Source organism: Rhinatrema bivittatum, chromosome 10 (assembly GCF_901001135.1).
Source record: "Rhinatrema bivittatum chromosome 10, aRhiBiv1.1, whole genome shotgun sequence".
In the NCBI taxonomy this organism is placed as follows: Eukaryota; Metazoa; Chordata; class Amphibia; order Gymnophiona; family Rhinatrematidae; genus Rhinatrema; species Rhinatrema bivittatum.
The window spans coordinates 43170222-43191885 of record NC_042624.1 but is presented as its reverse complement, the minus strand read 5'-3'; the positions used below and the strand labels follow the sequence as shown (position 1 = coordinate 43191885).

Here is a 21664-nt window from a genome sequence, read left to right as displayed (position 1 = left end):
TCGACACCGATTCCGGGAAATCTCCCGATGCCGGGCACAGTCTCGATGCTGGGCACCCTCTTGCTGCCGGGCACCTTACAAAGGAAGCTTTCCTGAAACCAGGATCCTTTCCGATGCCGCGGGACATATCGATGCAGCGAACATCAGCTTTCTCATTGATATCTACATCGATGCCTTCTATTTCTTCCAGTATGGCATCGTTGTTACCCTCGACTCCAATTCAAGCATCCACGATGATACATACGGGACTCTTGTCGAGGCCATCGGTTCCAGACCCAAGTTCCTGTATGCCATCGATGCCACATACAACACTGTCTATGCCAGGTCCTTCTAGAGATACAGTATCGGCTGAATCAGCATTATATTCAGCAATACACAGGAAATATCAAGATTTACTGGATTCCTTACCAACAAATCCAGTAGAAGACGACTCTTCCCTCCAAGAGCCCATTCCAGGACCCTCTGGTGTGGCTCCTCCACCTGCAACTGAGAAGACACGACGACACACTCCAGATTATGACACATGGAGTGACACACAGTCTGACCCTTCTCCACCACACCCAAGGAAACAGTCCCCACCAGAAGACCTCACATTTTCTGCCTTTGTTCAAGACATGGCTGACTCTATTCCTTTTAAGCTAGAGTCCGAACAGGATCTACGTCATCAAACCCTTGAAGTATTGCAATTTGTTGATCCTCCCAAGCAAATTATGACAATACCCATACATGACGTTCTCCTTCAACTTCAACACAGAATGTGGGAACATCCATGTTCTGTTCTTCCCATTAATAAAAGAATGGACTCAACATACTTAGTCCAAACTGCACCAGGATATCAGAAATCTCAACTACCACATACTTCAGTTGTAGTTGAATCTGCACAGAAGAAAGCAAAAAGAACAAGAGTGCATTCTTCTAATCCTCCTGGGAAGGACAACAGGTTTCTGGACAATCTAGGTCGTAAGGTATTCCAGGGTGCTATGCTAAACTCCAGAATAGCAGCTTATCAGTTATATATCACCCAATACCAAAGAAACCTCTGGAAGCAGATGGAGGATTTCATTCCATCTCTCCCCCAAGAATACAGAGAGCCAGCACAAAACATCATCCACAAGGCTTTTGAAGCTGGAAAACACGAGGTACGAGCTGCATTTGATTCTTTCGAAACATCTCGAGTTGCAGTTTCAGGTATAAGTGCCAGGAGGTGGGCCTGGCTTAAGGCATCCGACCTTAAGCCAGAGGTCCAAGAAAAATTGGTAGACCTCCCCTGCACAGGGGACAATTTATTTGGCACGAAAGTCCAAGAAGCAGTCTCCCAACTGAAAGAACATAATGAGACCTTAAGACAGCTCTCCTCTCTGCCTCACGACTCTACTACACATGCTGCCCGACGAACCCAAAGGAGGGAAATGAGGAGACCTTATCGTCAAAAACGATTTTATCCTCCTGCAACCAGGCCTAGAAAAGGCTTCAACACAGCCTCGTCAGCAAAGAGCACCCAGGCCCCAGCCTGCTACTCAAACAGGTCCTGCGGCAGGCTTTTGAAGGTATCTCCAGGGAACTCAGCCATTCACAAAATCCTCGATCAGAACTCCCTGTAGGAGGCAGATTATCCAAATTTTACAACAATTGGATAACAGTAACAGATCAATGGGTTCTGTCCATAATATCTCGAGGATACCAACTCAATTTCCTCTCAATTCCAGCAGCTTTTCCACCAAATCATTTTCATCTCAACGAAAATCACATTCCTCAACTTCAAATAGAATTATCCACCCTTCTGAAATCCAGGGCTGTAGAACCGGTGCCCCGGTCTCAGCAGGGCAGAGGATTCTACTCCCGATATGTTCTCATTCCAAAGAAAACAGGAGGCCTACGATCCATCCTAGACCTCAGAAATCTCAACAAATTTCTAAAAAAGGAAAAGTTCAGGATGGTCTCTCTAGGCACCATCTTCCACTTCTCCAAAAAGAAGATTGGCTTTGTCCTCTGGATCTACAAGACGCTTACGCTCACATTCCAATATTCCCTCCTCATCGCAAGTACCTGCGCCTCGTAGTAGGCCATTTGGACTCGCCTCTGCTCCCAGAGTATTCACCAAATGTCTGGCAGTGATAGCAGCATACTTGCGCAAACAAGGTGTCCATGTCTTCCCATATCTAGACGACTGGCTCATCAGAAGTCAATCTCAACAAGGAGCAATAACTTCTCTCAACCAGACAATTGCTCTACTTCACTCCATGGGATTTCTCATCAATTATCAAAAGTCCCATCTCGCACCGTCTCATCTGCTCCAATTCATAGGAGCAGAACTGGACACCACCCTTGCAAAAGCCTTTCTACTCGAGGATCGAGCAGAAACACTGTCCTTGCTAGCAAACTCGATTCACTCAGACACAAGCAACAGCTCATCAGTTTCTAACCTTACTAGGCCACATGGCCTCCACAGTTTGTCACTCCTATGGCAAGACTCTCGATGAGAGTAACTCAATGGACTCTAGGATCACAATGGATCCAAGCCATTCAACCACTGCATTCCCCAATTCGAATAACCCACCAGCTACGCTCATCTGCTTTGGTGGGCAAACAAGGACAATTTGCGCAAGGGTCTACCCTTCCAACAACCAGTCCCACAAATAACTTTAACTACAGATGCAACCACCTTGGGTTGGGGAGCTCACATAAACAATCTCCAAACCCAAGGTACTTGGACAACACTCGAAGCAACGTTTCAAATAAATTTCCTAGAGCTTCGAGCTATACGTTATGCGCTGCATGCGTTCAAGAACTGCCTTTCACACAAGACTGTTCTTATCCAGACGGACAACACAGTAGCCATGTGGTACATCAACAAACAGGGAGGTACGGGCTCGTATCTCCTTTGTCAAGAAGCTGCACAGATTTGGGACTGGGCCCTGAACCACTCAATGTTTCTCTGGGCCACTTATCTGGCAGGCATTCACAATGTAGTGGCGGATCGACTCAGCCGTCAGTTCCAACCACACAAATGGTCCCTGGACCCCGCAATAGCGACCAGAATATTTCAATGATGGGGTCATCCAACCATAGACCTCTTTGCGTCCCATCTGAATCACAAAGTGGACAAGTTCTGCTTTCTACACAAATACAACAATCAGCCAGCAAAGGATGCCTTTGCTCGCCCTTGGAACTCACGCCTACTATATGTGTATCCTCCAATACCGCTTATAACCAAAACTCTAGTGAAGCTACAACACGACAAAGGGTCCATGATACTCATAGCTCCATATTGGCCTCGACAAGTATGGTTTCCCACACTTCTAGATCTCTCCATCAGCGATCCCATTCTCCTGGGAGTAGCTCCCACTCTCATAACTCAGGATCAGGGTCGGTTGCGCCATCCCAACCTCCAATCTCTATCCCTCACGGCATGGATGTTGAAAGCTTGATCTTACAACCACTCAGTCTCTCAACCCATATATCTCAAGTGCTTATAGCTTCATGTAAACCTTACACATGAAAGAACTACGCTTCCAAATGGAAAAGATTCACCTTGTGGTGCAAGCAAAACATCGATCCTTTCACTTGCCCTACTACTTCTCTACTAGACTACTTATACCATCTTTCAGACTCTGGTCTCCAGACTTCATGTGTAAGGGTACATTTAAGTGCAATCTCTGCTTACCATAACAAGATTGGAGATGCACCAATCTCCACACAACCTCTCGTCAGCAGGTTTATGAGAGGTTTAACGCAACTCAAACCACCAATTCGGCCTCCAGTCACAGAATGGGACCTGAATCTGGTATTAACAAGGCTCATGTGTTCTCCTTTCGAACCCATAGATTCCTGTGATCTTAAATTTCTCACATGGAAGACTATCTTCCTAATAGCCATTACATTAGCTAGAAGGGTTAGTGAGCTCCAAGCACTTGTCACGTATGCACCCTACACTAAGTTCATACATGACAGGGTGGTTCTCCGTACACATCCAAAATTCCTTCCCAAGGTTGTCACGGAATTCCACTTGAACCAATCCATAGTTTTACCCACATTCTTTCCAAGGCTTCATTCCAATCCAGGAGAAACAGCCTTACATACATTGGATTGTAAACGTGCGCTATCCTTTTATTTAAACCGCACTGCAGCACACAGGAAATCCACTCAACTCTTTGTTTCCTATGACCCAAACAAACCAGGTAAAGCAGTGGGTAAACATACTCTATCCAACTGGCTAGCAGATTGCATACAATTTTGCTATGAAAAACCAGGCCTTCCTCTACAAGGACGAGTAAAGGCACATTCAGTAACAGCAATGTCAACCTCAGTAGCACACTATCGTTCAGTGCCAATCCTTGACATATATAAAGCAGCAACATGGAGTCCTCTTATTTATTTATTTATTTATTTATTTATTTAAGGTTTTTATATACCGGCATTCATGAAGCGATCACATCATGCTGGTTTACATATAAACAGGGGTGCAATAAATACATTAAAAACATAAATAACGTGTCGAAGAAGAGCAGTTACAATTAACAAGGGCTATTGAACTTGGAGAGGAGGAAATAAAGATAGTTTAGTAGAGAACTAAATTATATACAAGGAGATGAAGTACAGCTGCTGTGTTGGATATGTTGATGGCGAGGCGCATTAATTTAAGTCCGGGAACGCTTGCATAAACAGCCAAGTCTTGAGTCTTTTCTTAAAGGTTAGGAGGCAGGCTCTTCACACCTTTGCAGCTCATTACTGTTTGGACAAAGAAGGATGACAAGATTCAGCCTATGGACAATCCATCTTAAAGAACTTGTTTCCAGTTTAAACCCAACTCCTTCTACAACCAACCTGCTGTGATCTTAGGCTGATTCATTTCCAATAACAACACAGCACTCTTGCCTCAATACAAAATGACTCAGCTTGCTAATCACCCATATGTGAGGACTAGCATCCTGCTTGTCCTAGGATAAAGCAAAATTGCTTACCTTGTAATAGGTGTTATCCCAGGACAGCAGGATGTAGTCCTCAGAACCCACCTGCCACCCCGCGGAGTTGGGTATGTTACCTTTTATTATTTTATTTTTGCTACAGCTTATTGCTACATACGAGACTGAAGTGAGACCCCTGTGGCAGAGAATATCATGGCATGCTGGGCATGCTCAGTGGCCTCACAGGGCCAGTCAAAAGTTTCTAGAAACTTTGTCAGAAGTTTTTCCCGCACTAGGGCTCCGTTACTGACATCACCCATATGTGAGGACTACATCCTGCTGTCCTGGGATAACACCTATTACAAGGTAAGCAATTTTGCTTTTTCACATTTTATTGTTGTAACTGCTGTTACTAGATTAGGCAATTATTTTAAGGGATAGACTTAGCCAATGTTCTCTTTAAGGATAGGGTTGGTATGAGCATAACATTGATAGGCTTTTTGCATCAAAGTAGTGCTCACAGGGTAATACAACAAAACATTTTTTCATAGAACCCAATCCTTAGAGAGAACATTGGTCAGGAGGAACTTGAGGGCTCTAGACAAGGTGTTTTTATTTTTGGATCCACACATACTCATGGACCGCACATGTGCTCATTCCCGAAAGTAGGCTCCTTTAGTTCTGGGTGGACCTTCTTGTTCTTTTACTTTGTTCTAATTTGTTCATGGATAAGGCATACCATAATTTATAAAAGGAAAAGCAAGGGTCCATACAGGAATCTAAAATACTTGAAAAATAAGAGGAAATGGAATCAATAGGAGTGGGCTCAGTGTTGTGGATTTAACAGAAATATGATAGGATAAATGCTTCAGCTAGAATGACATTTTTACCTTCAATAGATTGATTTTGTTTTGTGTTAGGGGGAGGGGGAATGGTGTCTTATAAATATGCACCAAAGCAGACATCAAAGAAGTAATTCTAGTGGGGAAGAGTGCAGCAGTGTATATAAAGATGTAGAATAAGGAAAATTATAAGAATTTGTGATTAAACCATCAATGATTGGTACAACTGCTGGTGTAGGCAGCTAAGATGGGGCAAGTTAGTGATAGAGGATTAGAAATGAATTAAGAAAAAGCAACATGCAAGGTACAAGGTACAAGGTTCTTAAGGGCAAGTGTTTGTCCCAGAAGGTTGGAGAAGTGACTGAATAGAGAAATACTGGATCAGGCCCATAGCAACAAGAAACGGTGTATAGAGATCTCTGAACATTTAGGGAATAGTGATCTTAGAATTGCGTTTTGATTTGGAATAAAACAGTAAAAAAAAAACAAACCAAAAAACCAAACACCACTTAAGGTTAAGAAAATAAGTAAATTGGGTATGGACTTTAACCTATAAAGCTATAGAATGCAAATGGAATATGTAATAGGATTATGGAGGAAAGCTTCAAATAAGTAATTGATTAAATGTGAGACTTACCAAGGAAAGTAACAATAATCCTGGAGGCAACTGCAAACATTTAACTAACAAAAAGGTACCAAGGGATAGTATTCCTTCTAAGGATAGTGAAGATATAATAGAATATAAAAGGGAAGTGGAGAAGGGGGGTTGGACCCCTAAATGACGTTAGGAATTTGCATTCACAGTTTACAGGCTCTGTATACTAAGCCTTGTTGAAACCAGTATGGTGATGCAAGTTACCATGCCAGTTTTAATGTGTGATGTACAGATAATGTGATGCGTATCATGAGAGTGCAGCCATGCTAATGCTGCAGTGTTGGGCATCTGACTAACTGTACCAAAATGAAAAAGAAACAAAACTCTCTGTCCTCTCCAAGCTCTGGAAAGGCAAAAGGCTGCTTGGCCCATACTTCTTCCCCATCCTCTCACCCTGAAAGAAAGGTGGGCCTTCCAGCTCTATCTCAGACCTCACGCACCCCCCAAAAACCGCCTGTGAATCTTTTCTGGCAGAAGGGAGCCAGAGTCTCTCCTGCTGACAGTAGCACCAACATCATCATAACATTGCTGACTGACTTGGACCAGAATGCCAGAGGAGGGTGGAGGGGGCTGTGAGGGAGTTGATGCCAGAGCTAACTTTTAGCAACATTAATAGATGGTGTTAACTACATCACCTGAGGTGTAGTTAACATGTCAGCATTAGGAAGGATGTATTAACTGAATAGTACAAACAGCATTAATTCCTTATGAGGCTATTTGCATTTTTTTAAATTAGGTTATTTGTATGCAAGTTAGCATTATCCTTGGGGATACAGCACTAATGCCACGCAGTTACTATTCATTTTACATGGGTATTAGCAGACACCTATTAATACTCTTAACCCATAGACTCCTAAGTCTCTAAGAATGGCATATTCTCTGGTGGTGATTTCAAGGAGATTGCCTCCCAAAAGAGGCAGCATAGAAAACATGTTCTGTATTCACACAGTATTCTAGGCACAAGTAGAGGTTGGTAAACCATTACTTTTCATATCTTGGCACAAGTAACACTTACATATAAAAAAAATAAATAAAAGGGTGGGGATTAGGTTTACAGAGCTGAGCATTTTATTGTCTGTTCCAGAAAATACTCTCAACAGTGAGAACCAACATGACTTGGGAGAACCAGGTCTTATACTAATATTCTTGCAAATGTATTTCCATAGGTATCATGTATTTCATTAATGTGTGGAACAGTTGAGGCTTTGCACGTATTTTTGCCTTCATTTTGAATTGGCAGACAGAGATACTAGTCTCAGAATAAAAATGGATATAAGTAAAGCCCACAGTTAAATAGTGTGAGGGAAAACTCCAAACAGCAAAAAAAAAAAATGAGACCCTCTCAAAGGAAAGAGTACTAATCTTATACAGATATAAATTGCAACACAGTGAAACAAGGCTTGTGTTGGGGGAATATAATGATGTCCTTGGACATGATTATTTAATAAATTGTTTTTCCTTTGATTGGCTTTTTAAATGACTTTGTTGTGATTTATATCAAGATGTAATAAGATTATTGCTCCATCCTTTGAGTGAGAGGATCTCACATATTTTTCTGTTTGGAGTTTCCCCTCAGACATAGAATGTAAGCAGCCTGAAGGTGTAGCTGGATGGACTGAAAGAAATTACCTTATTTTCTATTTTGTTTTCTAGACACAAACTCAGTATCAGCAACAATGTGAACAGCAAAGAAAAGAAATGGAAAGCCTACATCACAGAAACCTTCAACAGCTGCAAAGCCGGTTGACTGAGCTAGAACTCGCCAACAAGGATCTGACAGAAAGGAAATGCAAAGCAGACTGCACAATCCGAGAGCTTAAAGCAAAACTCTCAGGACTAGAAGATGTATGCAGTCTCTAATCTTTGACAAGTTTTGCTCTGCTTTTTCTAATGGAAGAATTCACATATACCTGTGTGTGCTGTCTGTAGTTAAAAATATCAGACTACTTAGATATATTTCTTCAGTCTTTCATTTTCTCGAAGTGGGGCTTTGGAAAATGAGGTCTACCTAGTCCTCTTAATCATGAAGAGTGGTTAGAACAATAATCAAATTCTAAAATGCAAATACATTCATGACTATAATTTTTTTATTTTTTTGGAATACAGTTTCTAAAATTATAAAAATAGGTTTGAGGTTCTGTCATGTCATGTATAATTGTATCTGTAAAGTAGTTGGTGATTCATGTAGTGTTATAGTGGAAAGAGAAATATGTATTTTATCTTCATTAAGCACTATATATGTTTTTATTCTGCTAAACTTTGTAGGAGTGCCAACGAGCAAAGCAGGAAGTGCTTTCCTTACGTCGAGAGAATTCTACCTTAGATGCTGAATGCCACGAAAAAGAGAAACTGATCAATCAATTACAGACCCGTGTGGCTGTTGTAGAACAAGAGGTCAAAGACAAGGAACAACTAGTTTGTAGGACAAAAGAAGTTTTAACTGCAACTCAGGAGCAAAAGGTTTGTAGCTTTTCTCTTAGCTTTGTGTGTGTGTGTGTGTGTTTTTTTTTTTTTTTAAATTTAAGCCAAATGTAACATCATAATGCTAAAGAAAACATCATATACAATTTTCGAAACAGATAACGCTGGAAGAAAGTGCTGAAAAGAAGCAAGGTCAAATAGGAAAATTAGAATCCACGATTAAATCTTTATCAGCAGAGCTGCTAAAGGTGAGTTGCAAAATAAGCAGTAAAATATTTTATTTATTTATTTATTTATAATATTTTATATACCGCCGCTCATCAAAGATATCACGTCGGTGTACAGTGAACAAGAACTTACGCCGGAGCGTTATACATTTAACAAGGTTACACAAGTGTTATACATTTAACAGGGTTATACAAGCGTTATACATTTAACAAGGTTATATAAGCGTTATATATTTAACAAAGGTAAGAATAAAAATATTTGATACATAAAAACAAGTAGAAGCTTTTAAAAACAGATCTATCATTTAGGTATAGCTTGGCTGAGGTGGGTTAAAAAGAACTGGAGAGTAGAGGGATACTAGTAAAAGGGATGGGGTTAGGGAAGAGTTAGGAGGAGAAGGAGTTCTAATTTAGAGGTGGAGAGAGGGGGGAGATAGCACTTCGAATGCAATTAAGAGCAATTATATGGAAGGGCATTTACAGTAGCCACAGAAATAGGAGAAATTCAAGATGATGTATAGAACTGGGGCATATAGAGGAGAAGAAAGAAATATATATTTCAAGTATAGGCATGTGTGAATAGCCTATAAATATGAATATAAATATAAATTATATAAATTATAATATATTTATTATTATATTATTTATATATTATTATATATTATTTATATATTATTATTATTATTATATAAATTATATAAATATAAATGAATATAAATATGAGGAATGAGCCATGCTTGAGTGTCATATGTGCAAGCTGAAGGGGAGAAAAAGTGATGGTACAAAGTGCCACCTTCACTAGAATTTCTCAAAAGTTCACTTTTCTCTCAAACTGTATTCTTTCAATAACAGGTAAGCTGCATTGAAAGACAGGGAAACCTGTCCCTTGAGGGACTCAAATCATAATTCCAAGCTTTGTGCCAAGAGCATTTAAGCTACTGAAACTTTTAAATGGTATTTTTTCACATCTTTAATGTGGAAATTTTATGAAAGTGAAAATGTTCTAAAGAAACAAAAAAAACCCCTAAGACCACTGTGTGTGTGCAGTGGTTGCTCTTGCTGTGAAACAAAATTTTCTCTCTAATCTTGTGGGAAAGTTGTTCTTGTTAGTTCTTCTCTTTGAATACAGTGTACCTATCTTGTAGGAGCTATAAAAATATATATAGATATGTGTGAGATAATTATATAGATAAATATGTAATTTATAAGACCTTTATCTTTAAGTATCAGCTACATTCTTTTTAATGTTTCAATAGGCTAATGAGATCATTAAGAAGTTACAAGGGGATTTGAAAACGCTGATGGAGAAATTGAAGTTGAAAAACACAGTTACCATTCAGCAGGAAAAGCTTTTGTCTGAAAAAGAAGAACGGCTGAACAAAGAGCAGCAGGAACTACAAGATGTGAGACATTTGCATCGGCTGAAAGAGGAGGAGGTTAGTGTTTAGTGTTAAAATCTGAGGAGGGTGTATGAGGCATATATATCTGAGCAAATAAGATTTAGGACACATTTCAGGACCTGCATTAAATCATTCATGTTTTTGTCCTTTTTTATTTATAAATCTTTATATACTGAATTTTTCATGCGAACATATCAAACCAGTTTACAGTAGGTAACAAATATTCATTTAATAATATTTGCATTTCCAAAAAGAAAAGGAAGTAAATACATGGTTTCATAATATAATTAAATAGACTAAAATACTAGCTAATTAGTATATTAAACTAATTGTTAATAAAGTTTACGTTATTAGAGAGGTAGGATAGTGAGTGCAGAGATAATACATTTAAAAGTATACATTACCTTGATATATGTCCAGTATTCTTAAAACATTAATTTAATAGTTCTTGGAAGGCTTGTTTGAAAAGCAGGTTTTGATGCCCTTTTTAAATAATTTGATGTCTGGTTCTAATCGTAGTTCCTTTGGTATAGAGTTCCATAGTTGGGGCCCAGCAATAGAAATGGCTCTATCTCTGATACCATTTAGATGAGCAGTTTTGGGGGATGGAATGGGTAACATTCCTGTACATGTTGATCTAGTATTTCTGGAGGGAATGTGGAAATGAAGGGAGGATTTGTCCTGTGACATGCTTCAAAATTTTAGCAAGTGTTGAACTTTCTCAAAAGGGATTTACAGGTTCCTGGGAAAATTTAAGCTCTTTGGTCCTCCGATGGTACATCGGCTGCTTAGACAGTGAAATGTATTAATGTGTTTTGCCTTTGCAAATGTGATGATGAGCGGAAAAACTGAAAATGTGCATCATTGTGTTTGTAAAAATTTTGCATGTAGATTTTGCTGATTTTCAGCATGTAATTTTGTTTGTGAAAGCAAACAAGAATCATGCAGATCAGCTCAGTGATTTCACAGTTAAATTTAGCCTGGTAAATCATGCAAATTGGTGATTTTCCATGAAACTTAACATCTGGTATAATTAAAGTTTTTTTTGTGATAGTCCTCATGAAATCAGGAAAAAATGGCCACAAATCTTAATTTATTAATATTTAAATGAGTCAGTATCATGAGAATCAGTTCTCATGGTACCAGCTCATTTCAATGAAGAACTTTGCCACTTAGTACGTTGGCCTTAAAGTATGAAACTTTGTATTTGCTATTACAAACTAATATTCCTTTTCATCTATGCTAGACCAGTTCAGATAAGTGGTTTATGTCCTCCCTGCCAGCAGATGGAGGCAGAGGGGAACTCTTTTGCTCAATTAACCTTTATATATGGTACTATGCCATCTGTAGCTCCTCTGTGCTCTCTGACTCCAGCAGATGGTAGAAGTGCAAAATCTGCAACATGAAGCATTGGGGACAAATTTACTCCTGGGGGGGTTGTTCTTTGGAATGTCCACCCATTTGATTCAGGGTAAGCATAGGGGTTGATGGCCCACGAAGAATAAGTATGCGAAAAGTAAGGGAGGTATGTAAATGCAGTACCCGTGAGATGGTTACCCATATTTGGCGCCAAAAAGATAATACAATGGGACAATACAACAACATATGGGATAACATCACCTTTAGAAGAGAACAAGACCAACAAGAGTGTGTAGACACCATGCCAGCTCAAAAAAGCTTCCATGGGGTCCACACAGCTCTGAGAAATAAAATAAGAAGATTGAGTTAAGCTGGAAGACAGTGAAATACTTAATGAAGAACACCAAAAATACCTCCAATCCACCTCTTCAGAAGAGCAATCACATTCTGAACACCAAAAAGATTGAAGCCCAAGAGAAGCACGAAATGAGGAATTCTAAAGAGATTTATAAATACGAGAAGCCAAATGACCCATAGAACCATAGTTCCTATATAAAACAAATAGATTGGGAAATTCTTTCAGATGGAAAAGCAACAGACAGTTTGGAGATAAACAGGCTCGAAGCTGAAGCCAGGCATAAAACTGAGTGCTAGGAAGGGCATAATGATGTAGCTCAGAGAAAAGGGAGTAAAGAGCCATCTTGTAAAAACTGGGAGAGAAGCCAAAGATCTTGAGTTTGCCATAATTTCCAATTGAGGGGAGAACCCCCAACGTGAAAATGAGGATTTAACCATGGTGTGGCGAACTTGGATGAACCCCAGGTCGGGAAGGAGGAGGGCAATGAATGGTCATTCCGCAAAAGCCCTACGTGTAGAAGAGATAACTGATTGGGTTTTGAGAAGACCCACAGAGGATATCCCAGCCTTGGCCTCCAATGGAAAAGGGCAAAGTAAATCGCGCTCTATTTGCAACCAACGAGGGGTATCGGAAACAGACAATGTCTGATAACCAGCATTCCCTTGTACATACCTGGATCAGTCCAGACAGTGGGTTGACCTCCTGTCCAGCAGATGGAGCCAGAGAAAAACTGAAAGGGCATCCCATATAAGGAGTGTGCTCACCCTGCGCCCCTCAGTATTTCTCTGGTTCCAGCAGACGTGGTCTCCTTTGTGAATCTTCTGTTTCTTCTCTTCAAAGATTTTTTTTCTTCAACATGGCTTTACCCAGGGCAAGTCTTGCCTCATAAATCTGCTTCACTTTTTTTGAAGGAGTTAATAAACATGTGAATAAAGGTGAACCAGTAGATGTAGTATACTTGGATTTTCAGAAGGCGTTTGACAAAGTTCCTCATGAGAGGCTTCTAGGAAAAGTAAAAAGTCATGGGATAGGTGGCGATGTCCTTTCGTGGATTGCAAACTGGCTAAAAGACAGGAAACAGAGAGTAGGATTAAATGGGCAATTTTCTCAGTGGAAGGGAGTGGACAGTGGAGTGCCTCAGGGATCTGTATTGGGACCCTTACTTTTCAATATATTTATAAATGATCTGGAAAGAAATACGACGAGTGAGATAATCAAATTTGCAGATGACACAAAATTGTTTAGAGTAGTTAAATCACAAGCAGATTGTGATAAATTGCAGGAAGACCTTGTGAGACTGGAAAATTGGGCATCCAAATGGCAGATGAAATTTAATGTGGATAAGTGCAAGGTGATGCATATAGGGAAAAATAACCCATGCTATAATTACACAATGTTGGGTTCCATATTAGGTGCTACAACCCAAGAAAGAGATCTAGGTGTCATAGTGGATAACACATTGAAATCGTCGGTGCAGTGTGCTGCGGCAGTCAAAAAAGCAAACAGAATGTTGGGAATTATTAGAAAGGGAATGGTGAATAAAACGGAAAATGTCATAATGCCTCTGTATCGCTCCATGGTGAGACCGCACCTTGAATATTGTGTACAATTCTGGTCGCCGCATCTCAAAAAAGATATAATTGCGATGGAGAAGGTACAGAGAAGGGTTACCAAAATGATAAGGGGAATGGAACAACTCCCCTATGAGGAAAGACTAAAGAGGTTAGGACTTTTCAGCTTGGAGAAGAGACGACTGAGGGGGGATATGACAGAGGTGTTTAAAATCATGAGAGGTCTAGAACCGGTAGATGTGAATCGGTTGTTTACTCTTTCGGATAGTAGAAAGACTAGGGGGCACTCCATGAAGTTAGTATGGGGCACATTTAAAACTAATCGGAGAAAGTTCTTTTTTACTCAACGCACAATTAAACTCTGGAATTTGTTGCCAGAGGATGTGGTTAGTGCAGTTAGTATAGCTGTGTTTAAAAAAGGATTGGATAGGTTCTTTGAGGAGAAGTCCATTACCTGCTATTAAGTTCACTTAGAGAATAGCCACTGCCATTAGCAATGGTTACATGGAATAGACTTAGTGTTTGGGTACTTGCCAGGTTCTTATGGCCTGGATTGGCCACTGTTGGAAACAGAATGCTGGGCTTGATGGACCCTTGGTCTGACCCAGTATGGCATTTTCTTATGTTCTTAAGTTGGAATTTTATTTAAAACGCATCTTTGAAGTTTTGTCCCTCGGTGTGCGGGCGACAATCTGCAGCGGGCAAGCCGTAGGTGGGTACAGCAGTTATTCAGCACCCAGAACCTCCTGTCTACAGAGGCAGAGCAGCGGATAAGCTGGAAGGAGCGATTGCATATGGGGCTGATGCCCTTTATGATCTTTGGGTACAGGCCAGGGCAATGATCTCGGCAGTCTCAGCTCGGCGTCTTCTCTGACTGAGAAATTGGTCGGCGGATGCCGCTTCTAAGGGGCAGCTGGGCACTCTCCCCTTTAAGGGTCAGTTGCTTTTTGGGGAGGACCTTGAGCAGTTTATTAAGTCTTTGGGGGAAACTAAATTTCATAAGCTCCCAGAGGATTGCCCGAAACAATCAAAGTCCTTCTTTCCTTTATGCACTCGTTTTCGAGGACAGTGTCGATATAGTACCAGGGCTCGTGGTTCCTTTACTATGGGTAATGTGTCCAGAGCCTTTCCTTGGTCTCATTCCTTTCGAGGCCGTCGGCCCTTCCAAACCAGTAGCCAGCTTCACTCGGCCCCAAAGTCCACTCCACAATGAAATAAGGAAGTCCCATTCCTCTGTTCTAAACTTAGGTGGTCGATTGTCTATTTCTCGAGGAATGGGTCAAGATTACGACGGATCAGTGGGTCCTAGAGGTAATCGAAAAAGGCTACGCGTTAGATTCTGCTCGGGACCTTCTGGATCTTCACATGGTCTCCCCCTGCGGCCCTCGAAAGAGGCCGGCTGTGGTCCAGACCCTAAAAAGACTACTGGAACTGGGAGCCATAATCCCAGTCCTGATGGAAGAACAAGGGTCGGACCTGTATTCCATCTACTTCATGATTCCAAAAAAGGAAGACTCCTTTCGTCCAATCTTGGATCTCAAACGGGTCAACAGGGCTCTCAAGATTCCTCATTTTCGTATGGAAACACTAAGGGCAGTGATAGCGGTGGTACGCTCAGGGGAATTTCTGGCCTCTCTCGACTTGACGGAGGCCTACTTCCACATTCCAATCCGCCACGAGCATCAGTGGGTCCTCCAATTCGAGATCCTGGATCAGCATTTCCAGTTCAGAGCGCTCCCCTTCGGTCTTGCCACAGCTCTGCGAGCTTTCACCAAGGTCATGGTGGTGGTGGTGGCCTCCCTCAGTCGCGACGGCATACTGGTCCATCCTTACCTAGACGATTGGCTCATCCGGGCCAAGTCGGAGTCTCTTTGCAAGCTGGCGATCAGCAAGGTCATGACTTGCCTCACCTCTCTCGGCTGGATAATCAACTTCCACAAGAGCAAACTCCAGCCCTCTCAGACCCTGGAATTCCTGGGAGCACGCTTCATCACTCGAGTCGGCAAGATGTTCCTTTCGGACGCATGAGCGCTCAAACTCCGGGACCAAGTGCTAACCTTGATCTCTCGTCCTCTGCCTACGGCCTGGGACGGCCTCCACTATCGATCTGGTCCCATGGGCTTTTGCGCATATGCGTCAGTTACAGAAAGCTTTGCTATCCCGCTGGAAACCGGTTTCGGAGCAGTTTCAGACCTTTCTGCCGCTCCCTGAATCTATCATTGCAGAACTGCAGTGGTGGCTCTTGCCTGCTCACCTTTTGAAGGGAGTGTCCCTCCAAATATTGAAGTGGATCGTTGTCACAACGGACGCCAGCCTCTCCGGTTGGGGAGCGGTCTGCCAGACACAGTCTACACAGGGGAACTTGTCCCCAATTCAGTCTCGCTGGCACATCAATCAACTGGAGATCCGAACTGTTCACCTTGCTCTCAAGGTTTTCCTTCCCTTGCTTTATCGCAAGGCAGTACGTGTTCTCTCCGACAACTCCACCACAGTAGCATATATCAATCGTCAGGGAGGCACAAAGAGTTGACTGATGGCTGTGGAAGCCAGCAAGCTCTTGGTCTGGGCAGAATTCATCTAGAGCGCTTGGCAGCGTCCCACATTGCAGGGAAGGAGAATGTCCAAGCCGATTTTCTCAGTCGCCAGCAGTTAGACCCTGGCGAGTGGGAATTATCGGACAGGGCAATGGATCTCATCATCCGCAGGTGGGGGTCTCCCACACCTGGATCTGATGGCCACCATGTACAATGCGAAAGCTTCCAGGTTTTTCAGCCACAGACTAGAGCATTGCGCGGAAGGAGTGGATGTGCTGGTTCTTTCATGGCCTAACGACATTCTTCCATATGTGTTCTCACCGTGGCCATTAATGGGCAAAATACTCAGACGACTCGAGCTCCATCGGGGTCCCGTCATCCTTGTAGCTCCGGAATAGCCCCGCAGACCGTGGTTCGCGGATCTGGTGAATCTTGCCACAGACGGTCCTCTCCACCTCGGACATCTCCCTCCATCTCCTTCGGCAAGGTCCTGTATTTTTCGACTAGGCGGATCGCTTCTGTCTAGCAGCCTGGTTTTTGAACGGCGTAGATTGAGGAAGAAGGGATATAAAGAAGAGGTTATATCCACTCTGAGAACTAGAAAGCCAGCTACCTCTCTTGCTTATGTTCGGGTATGGAAGGTTTTCGAAAATGCGTGTGCCGCGTCGGGAGTGTCGGCTTGTAGGGCTCCGTTTTCTCAAGTCCTTTCTTTTCTCCAGAACGGTCTCTCCAAGGGATTGTCTTTTAGTTCCTTACGGGTTCAGGTCTCCGCGCTGGGCTCTCTCCTGGGAAGTATTGACTGTTATCCGTGGCGGCTCATCCGAATGTCGTCCGTTTCCTCAAGGGGGCCAAACATTTGAATCCACCGGTTCGAGCTATATGTCCCTCTTGGAGTCTTAACTTGGTTCTTTGGGTTCTATGCGAAGCCCCCTTCGAACTCCTGCGGTGAGCTATGCTTAAAGATTTGACTCTTAAAACAGTCTTCCTGGTTTCCCTCTTAAAACCATCTTACTGGTTTCCATCTGTTCAGCCAGAAGGGTCTCGGAGCTTCAGGCTTTGTCATGCAGAGATCCTTTTCTACGTTTTTTTGATTCCGGCGTATCTCTCAGGGCGATACCCTCCTTTTTACCGAAGGTCGTATCTTCTTTTCATGTCAATCAGTCGGTTGAACTCCCGGCTTTTTCTTTTGATGTCATCGCGAACACGCCGAGAGGTTATCTTCGCCTCTTAGATGTGAAGATGGTCTTGCTGCGTTACCTTGAAGTTACCAATGATTTCCGTGTATCGGATCGCCTTTTTGTTCTCTGGAGTGGCCCGAACAGGGGTAATAAAGCCTCGAAGGCCACTATTGCCCGTTGGCTCAAGGAAGCTATTGCGTCGGTGTATATCTGTAAGGGCCGTCCGGTTCCGAATGGTTTAAAGGCTCACTCTTTACGCAGTCAGGCCACTTCTTGGGCCGAGAGCCAAGCGGTCTCTCCTCAGGAAATTTGTAGGGCAGCAACTTGGAAATCCCTGCATACCTTTGCTCGACACTACCGTCTGGATGTCCGGGCTCCAGTGTTTGGCTCCTTTGGATGGCAGGTTCTTCAAGTGGGACTGTCTCGGTCCCACCCTGTTTAGGGAAGCTTTGGTACATCCCAGGATCTGGACTGATCCTGGTACGTACAGGGAAAGGAAAATTGGTTCTTACCTGCTAATTTTCGTTCCTGTAGTACCACGGATCAGTCCAGACGCCCTCCCGCACTAGTTTTCCTCAGTCCGCTTGAAGTTTCTTTTTTTCTTTTTTTCCTTTTTCCTGATACCTGAATATCTAAATCCTCTCTTCTTTCTCAATTAAGGCACCAGAAGCAGCTACCAGATGAATATGACAATATATATATGTTATGCAGAGCGTTGTTCCGTACAGAATTCTTTCTAATTGTTCAAATTGTTCGGTTGTTCAACTGTTTTGTTCTTTCTTGCTTGATCTCTAGGGAGTTTTTTAAATCTGTTTTGAAAGTACTTTATACTGAAGGGAGTAGGGGAGGTTCTATCCTATTATGGGATGCCTTTTCAGTTCTAGTCTCTCCATCTGCCGAGTAGGATGCACAACCCATGGTCTGGACTGATCCATGGTACTACAGGAACGAAAATTAGCAGATAAGAACCAATTTTCCTGTGCTATGGTTGCGCAAGCGACCCTAGCGCCTCCTTCCTAGCACAACCCCCTAATTTACATATTGCATGGTGCCTCCCTTGCAGGCGAAATGCGTGCGTTAAAGTGGGCACTGAAAAGTCAGTGCCCGCTTTCCGTGAACATTATTGCATCGGCCCCCAAGAGTGTCAGAAGAAGAAAAAGGAGGTGGAGTCTGGATTCTGTTCACTATTCTGACTCCTGGGGGAGATATTTTCTGAATTGCAGCATGGCTTTACATGGTGTTCCTCTTTCTTGATGGTGGCTCTTCCTCTGAATTGTCAGCCTTTATAGATTGCAGTGCTGTGGAGGGTCTGGTTGTCTTAAGTAGCAATAAGTCCTTTGGGTTCTTTTACCTCTCTGTAAGCATTTTGTCCTTGAATGGATGTTTCACGAGGTCATGGTGGGGGGGTGGGGATCTTGAATCTTGGCTAACTTATTCCCTGGTTTTTACTAGGTGATAAAACTGGGATTCCTTAAGGGGGGATCTTTTAGATCAGTGGACGAGCAGGCTGCCATTGCTGTAGAGAGGGTACAGCTTGTTAAAGAAAGTGGGGCAGAAAGATTGAATTGGTCTTAAAATAGGCTTTGCCTTTTACAGGTATGGCACATAAGTTTAAGACAGAGAGTAAATGGCATAAAACCCCTTGCCCCAGCACTCTCGCCGCCTATAAACTCTCTCTTTGCCACTAAAGGAACTCCACCTTAAGAGCAAAAAGGGATTTCTGTGCTCACAAGATCCATGACCTTATCTTCGACGCTAAAGCCCTTTTTGCCTACGTATCCAAATTAACACAAATCAATACACCCGATATCCCTACCACCCAAGCTTAAGCCAAAGCTGACGAGTTAGCTCTCTTTTCCCAAAACAAAACCGTTAAACTCCTCACACAGCTGCCCTCCAGCACTACCTCTCCTAACAGTGCATATCATCTCCAAAACAAGGGCATCATTCTTGATTCATTTGAACCCATCACAGCCTCAGAGATCTAATCTGTACTAAAGAAAATGAAACCTTGCTCCCATCCCTTCGACCAAATTCTCACCAGACGTCTCCTACAAATACCAGACACAATCTCCAACACACTGGCTGACATAAACTGCTCACTATCTCAGGGAATCTTTCCAGACGACCTTAAATTGGCCTCCCTCAAACCTCTCCTAAAGAAACTAAATCTGGATCCTAAAGATCCAAACGACTTCCTTCCGATCTCCAACCTTCCTTTTATAGCCAAGATCATGGAGAAACTGGTTAACACAATTATCTGATTACATCGAAGAGCATAAAAATCTGTTCCCTACCCAATACGGGTTCCGTAAAGCATTAAGCACAGAATCCCTACTCATATCCCTGACAGACTACCTCATCATGGATCTGGATAAAGGCCAATCCTTCTTACTGATTCTCCTTGACCTCTTGGCAGCATTTGACACCGTTAACCATTCTATCCTCCTAAACCAGCTGGCGGACATTGGAATAACAGGAACGGCACTTGCATGGTTCAAAACTTTCCTGGGTAACAGAGGCTACAAGGTTAGAATTCACAATAAAGAATCCCCCCGCTACAATTTCGCCCTAGAAGTTCCCTAGGGTTCTTCCCTATCCCCCATGCTCTTTAACATCTACCTTCTTCCACTGTGCCAGCTGTTAACCAAACAGAATCTAAAACACTTCATATACGCCGACGATGTCCAGATCCTGATCCCACTTAAAGAAACCATCAATAAAACACTTGAATATTGAGAAAATTGCCTTCGAGAAATCAACTGCCTCCTCGCTAGCCTTAACCTGATACTAAACTCATCTAAGAGTGAACTCCTTATCTCTCCAGAAAATAGCAACATCATGTCGAGTCCACCAGCCAACCTACTCATCATCCAAGCAAGAGACTTAGGCGTAATAATTGACAATTGTCTGAATTTAAAATCATTCATCAACCGCATAACTAAAGACTGCTTTCACAAACTACAGGTACTAAAAAGAGTAAAATCTCTCCTTCACTTTCAAGACTTCCGAACGGTTCTTCAAGCAATCATCTTCTCCAAGATAGATTATTGCAACTCTATTTTACTAGGTCTTCCTTCATCCTCCACCAAACTGCTTCAGATGATACAAAACGCTGCCGCCAGAATACTGACAAACACGAGGAGAAGAGACCTCAAGAAGAGACCTCAAAAACTTACATTGGCTGCCAATACACTTCAGAATTATTCATAAGTCCATTACCATGATCTACAAAGCCATCCATCACCATGCTCCTCTTAACCTACAAATCCTGCTCAGACGACATTCCTCCTCCAGACCCATTAGAGAAGCATACAGAGGATCACTTCATGTACCACATACCAAAACCACTCAACACCTAACAATCAGAGACCGGGCCTTCTCTACAGCAGGTCCACCGATATGGAATTCCATTCCTCCGGATCTGCGACAGGAGCCCTGCCTCCCAACTTTCAGAAAAAGGCTTGAGACTTGGTTATTTAAACAAGCCTTTCCAGACCCTGCCTAAATCTCAAATCAACACTATCTTCAGTCAGACACTTCAGAATATCGTATATACTGTAAATAATTACGCCTCACTCTGTTAATTCTCTCTAGCTTTCCCTCTTCTCCCAGTTTGAGCAGTCTTGTTTTATTGTAACTTCATGGTTTCTTTGCACTCGTTCTATGTTCTTGTTTCACCCACTTCCCCTGTTAATTAGAATCACATCATGCTGGTTTACATCATGAATGCCAGTATATAAAAACATTAAATAAATAAAATAAGTTGGGGGTTTGCAGCAGTTTTGTAGCAGGATCTGTTTGGTGCTGCTTGTGAGGCTTGCAAAGTTATTTTAAGTTATCTGCCTCCATTAGTTGGTCCCTCTGAATAATGCTTCCAATCACGGGCCACAGTGGAGAAACAGAAGTTATAACAACGCATCCAACCCGTGGGTCCTTGTTCTTTTGCCAGCTGAAAAAAACCCGATCACTTTGGTGTTCTCTTTGTAGCCCTGAGCTCTATCCTTTGAACTCCCACTTGGGCAGATCATTGAAAAGACTGCATTTACTAGTTCCTGCTCTCCAGAATCAGAGTGCAACAAGTCAAAAAATCTACTTGTATGTTTTCAACCCTGTCGATGTGAATCTCCAAAAGAGCCTGCAGTTGACTCTCTTTCGGGCCGATACAGTAAACGCGGGAGAGCGGGCGAACAGGCTACTCTCCTGTGCATGTGA

The 21664-nt window shown here is 42.4% G+C and overlaps 1 protein-coding gene across 4 annotated transcripts in view; it reads left to right on the top strand.

The window, feature by feature from the left end:
- Nucleotides 1-21664, top strand: part of SASS6 (SAS-6 centriolar assembly protein) — a 180795-nt gene that overhangs the window by 50172 nt on the left and 108959 nt on the right. For all 4 annotated transcript variants that reach the window (XM_029617431.1, XM_029617430.1, XM_029617433.1 and 1 more), the window contains exons 8-11: nucleotides 8055-8246; nucleotides 8667-8861; nucleotides 8981-9070; nucleotides 10306-10485. In XM_029617431.1, the coding sequence (XP_029473291.1) occupies nucleotides 8055-8246; nucleotides 8667-8861; nucleotides 8981-9070; nucleotides 10306-10485 (657 nt within the window). The remainder of the gene's footprint in view (nucleotides 1-8054; nucleotides 8247-8666; nucleotides 8862-8980; nucleotides 9071-10305; nucleotides 10486-21664) is intronic.